This window comes from Microtus ochrogaster, unplaced genomic scaffold, assembly GCF_000317375.1.
Source record: "Microtus ochrogaster isolate Prairie Vole_2 unplaced genomic scaffold, MicOch1.0 UNK42, whole genome shotgun sequence".
NCBI lineage: Eukaryota > Metazoa > Chordata > Mammalia > Rodentia > Cricetidae > Microtus > Microtus ochrogaster.
This window is the reverse complement of record NW_004949140.1, coordinates 152,102-156,122: the sequence shown is the minus strand read 5'-3', so window position 1 is coordinate 156,122 and position 4,021 is coordinate 152,102. Positions and strand designations below refer to the sequence as shown.

Here is a 4,021-nt window from a genome sequence, read left to right as displayed (position 1 = left end):
GGGCTGGGGCAACCCAGTTTAAAAAAAGGGGGCAGGACACAGTGGCGACACCCCTTTAATTCCAGCCTGGACTACAAACCGTCAAGTCAAACCAAGAGGATTCAAAGCAGAACAAGCTTTGCCAACCCTACCTTCTCTCTAGACGCCGAGGAAGGAGGGTTGAAAATCCAAAGCCCATATGGGTTGGACAGCTGAGTGCAAGGGCAGGCAATCTACTGAGACCCTGCCTTAAACCAAGCATTGGGGAAACGCCAGGTCCAATACCCACATTGCGGTGCAGGGTCAGATAAGTAAGGGTAGATGCAGACAGTTGAACCTCTTCCTATGGACCATACACAAAGGCTCCTGGCAAAGGCCAACAAGATGCTCCTTGGGGAAAGGCGGCTACCATGCAAACCTGGCAGCCAGAATTCACCCCCAGAACTCATTCAGGTAAGAGAAAGCACCTCCCAAATTGCACATAATTTGCTGTTCGTGCCAACGTGTCATGATTTTGCTCCTGGTAAGGTAAAATCAGAAACAGTCAGCACGGCTTTTCTTTCAGCAGGATAATGGCAGCACTCCCACAAGATGAAGCACTGCAATTGCGACCTGCTTTAAATGGTCAAAGCTGGAAGAGGGGCTGGGGGTTACAGTCCCATGCAGAGAACTTGCTGAGTAGAGTGCGCAGGTGGCCCTCACTCAAACCCATAGCATCCATAAACGTGAGCCAGAAATAGAGAACTCTGTGGGTTAGGGTATATAATCCACCCAACAAAACACCATTCACAACTCTAGGACATATAGCTAACCCACAACTAGCAGTCCCTACTCTTATCAGCCAGGGCTCCAGGAAACAGGCTCCTGCATTTACAGTATGTGTTGGCTCACACCTGTAATCTCAGCACTTGAAAAAGGCAGCACCTACCATACCAGTAGATAGAAGATATCTATTAACTAGAGTGTAAGGCCAGAGTGGGGAGCTGACTTCCAAGTTCAAGTGGCTAAATTAACTGAGAATATAAACCCTCAATTTAGCAGAACCACAGGCAGTCTGGACTATGGAGACCGTGTCTGAGTACAACCCACCAAACCAGTAGCCAGGTGAGACAGCTTAGAAAAGTGCTCACTATCAAGGTTGAAGAACTGAATTCAGTCGCTAGAACCCACGTGGTCAAAGAGGACCAACTCCCACAAACCAGTCTCTGACCACATGCCGGCATGCATCCCCCACACAAATGATTAAAGAAATACACATGACTGTCCGAACTGTTGCTGGCTGCCTGGCAAACTGTCAGGACTTCGCATGCCTATTTTTCCTCCCTCCAAGGCTTCAGATTGAACTCACTAAGTAAGGCACTTCCCTTGCCTGTGGGGCCCTCAGTTCTTCTGAAGCTGCCAATTCAAAGATTTCCCACCAGGAAAGTTCAATCTCCTCAAGCTTTCATAGGGAAATTAGCAAGGAACTGAGAAACACCTGCCCCCAAAGCCTAGCTGTGACTGTAGAAAACAACAAAACATTTACAAAAGGTTTGTGGGAGGGATTTCTGGAGCTCTCTATGAGGTTAAGTAGCCCAATGACCTAAGTTGGATTACCAGGATCCACGTGAATGGAAAAGTGATTCCTGAGAGCCGGCCCCAGCCACGTGCACTTTAGTATTCAGGTCTGCATTGGCCCGACCTTGGAATTTGCGTCTTCAGCCCGTAGCCACTGTAGCCACTAAGAGCACCACCTGTGTGCACTCAGAGCATCTTTCTCTCGTGTGCCGCTTTTTCTAAATTCTAACAGTACACTCCCCCCTACACACACAAAAGGAGCCGCAGCATGGTAAGCAGAGAACAGCTGTCCCAGCGTGTTATCTTCCAACTACGAATCCACACACCCCAAAAATCATGTAAGAGCCGGAGACCCGCAAGCAGGGCAGTAGGGGCTTCTTTACCTGATTTTGTTGCCAGTTTTCATCCGAATCCACTGAGGAATAGGACGATTTTGCTTTTGTTTCTTAGCCAGGAACCGCTTGATTCTGAAAGTCTTGTGAGAAGACTACGAGAAGATACAGTTTAGTGACCCCAGAGCATACTCGTGTGATTCAGTCCCAATTTCCCTCGCTCTACCACCTGGCCTGCGAAATATACTCCCGGGGAAATCTCCCCAACACCGAACCGTGTAGCCCTCTGAACCTCATAATTTCCCTCAAGTCAGACTTCATGGCTTAAACTCAATTGTCTTAGATCAAGAGTGATTAATTACAGAGTCAGGTTTTTTTTTTTTGATTTTTCGAGACAGGGCTTCTTTGTAGCTTTGGAGCCTGTTCTGGGACTCACTGGCCTCGAACTCATAGAGATCTGCCTACCTCTGCCTCCCAAATGCTGGGATTAAAGGCGTGCGCCCACCACCGCCCAGCTACAGCGCCGGGTTTTAGTCCCATGCTCGAAAATCGTGCTAATTTACGGTTTATCCTGCTGTGCTTCAGACGACAAACAGAATAGCTAAGGTAGGGGGAAGTAATTTACTGCAACTAAGATGGCGTTGGGTCAATCCCGCCCAATCATTTAAATCTGTAAGTCTAGGCGCTCTACTTTTGAAAACAATACTCTCTACTTCCAAGGAACGCTGTCCGGGTAACCTCGATTATGCAGCACTCGCCGCTCAGTAGGCGTTGAAAAGGCAGTGTGCACTTCTCCTGAACCACTGTAAAAGTTCTAGATTTTCCTGAATAAATGCAGCTACGAATCCCACTTTGAACCGAGACGCCAATAAACAATTTATCAGTAGGCAACGACTGGTGTGCTGTTTAGCAGACGCTTCCACGGAGTGATGCAGAGCTTCCGAAGGCTGTGGTTAAGTCCCATTAACCCTTACTGCGGACAGCTGCCTGTGCAAGCCCCCACTCTGACCTGTGCTCTCTGTGCACGCCAAGGCAAGGCTAGCGTTCAATCAGCCGTAATCAACCCTCTCCTTTTGCCCAGAATCGTCGGCTCAAAGCTAAGCGAAGCAAGAACACTCAACTGCTCGCCAGACTGCACGATGAACAGCCCGACACTGTGGGGAGAAATGGGCTTGCTAATTTTATGATGCGTCCGCGATCCGAGCAATGGCAAACTAACTCCCACAAAAAAAGCTCCCAAAGCTGAAAATGCACCCGCCCCTCGATGCTGTGCAATCCCATCGTAAAGTCATGGCAGCCTGCGGTCTCAGGAAAGCTGCCTAGAAAGGGGATGGCAGCCGATAATCTTACCATGGCGAGAAGGCTAGGCGGGCAGGTGGCGCACGATGGCGAAGAAAAGGCGAAGAGAAGGCTCCGACCGGAAAAACGCGCTTAGAAGACGCAGCTAGAGGTGGAGCTTAGCTGAGCGGTGACGCCACGCGTCTCATCTATCCCCGCCTCCGCGCTCCCATGGGGCTGTGAGAACGCGCGCGGGAATTACACGAAACATAATTCTCAGGCCTCCGCTTCAGTGGCTGTGTTCTCCTAGGCCACCGTCAGGGTCCTGGGGGCACTCCTTTCGTGGCGGGGGTAGGTGGCCTTTAAGAGGTGCCTAAGTAAAAGCCTTTAGCAAAATTAGGGAAACGAAATGAGCGGGGCCAACGCTGAGGAGGGCGGGGAAAGGGCTGCCGTCACTTTCGAGCGCCGCTACTTCCGCCCTTCTTTGGGAGGAAGCTTAACGCGAGGGGCGGGGCTTGGGTGTGTGCCTTTTATGGATATGGGCGGCGGGCATATGGGAAGAGGGAGTGATCGCTCCTCGGTTCTGTAAGTTCGTTCCCAGCACCCGTGTCAGGCGCCTCCCGGGAGCCTAACTCCAGCTCCAGGGAAAAAGATGCCTCTGGCTTTCACAGGCGCCTGCATTCACGATTTACGTCTACATATCCCCTGTGTAGAAGCACACTGACACAACCAGAAGAACTTAAAAAAAAAAGAATTTAATTGAATAAAGACATATACGGGGGCCAGGGAAATGGTTAGTGGATAAAAGCACTAACCACACTAACCATAGGGCTGGAGAGATGGCTCAGCGGTTATGAACACTGGCTGCTCTTCCA

At 50.2% G+C, this 4,021-nt stretch overlaps 1 protein-coding gene and 1 non-coding gene across 2 annotated transcripts in view; both read right to left on the bottom strand.

Moving 5' to 3' along the window:
- Positions 1-3,306, bottom strand: part of Rpl39 (ribosomal protein L39) — a 4,084-nt gene extending 778 nt beyond the window's left edge. The window contains exons 1-2 of the mRNA XM_005368882.3: positions 3,219-3,306; positions 1,920-2,023 (exon numbers count right to left, since the gene is read on the bottom strand). Coding sequence (XP_005368939.1) covers positions 1,920-2,023; positions 3,219-3,221 — 107 coding nt within the window. The 5' untranslated portion in view covers positions 3,222-3,306. The remainder of the gene's footprint in view (positions 1-1,919; positions 2,024-3,218) is intronic.
- On the bottom strand, positions 467-598 carry LOC113458526. Its single transcript, XR_003378893.1, has one exon. It is a non-coding gene; the product is annotated as a small nucleolar RNA SNORA69 (small nucleolar RNA).
- Positions 3,307-4,021: the final 715 nt, after the last annotated feature.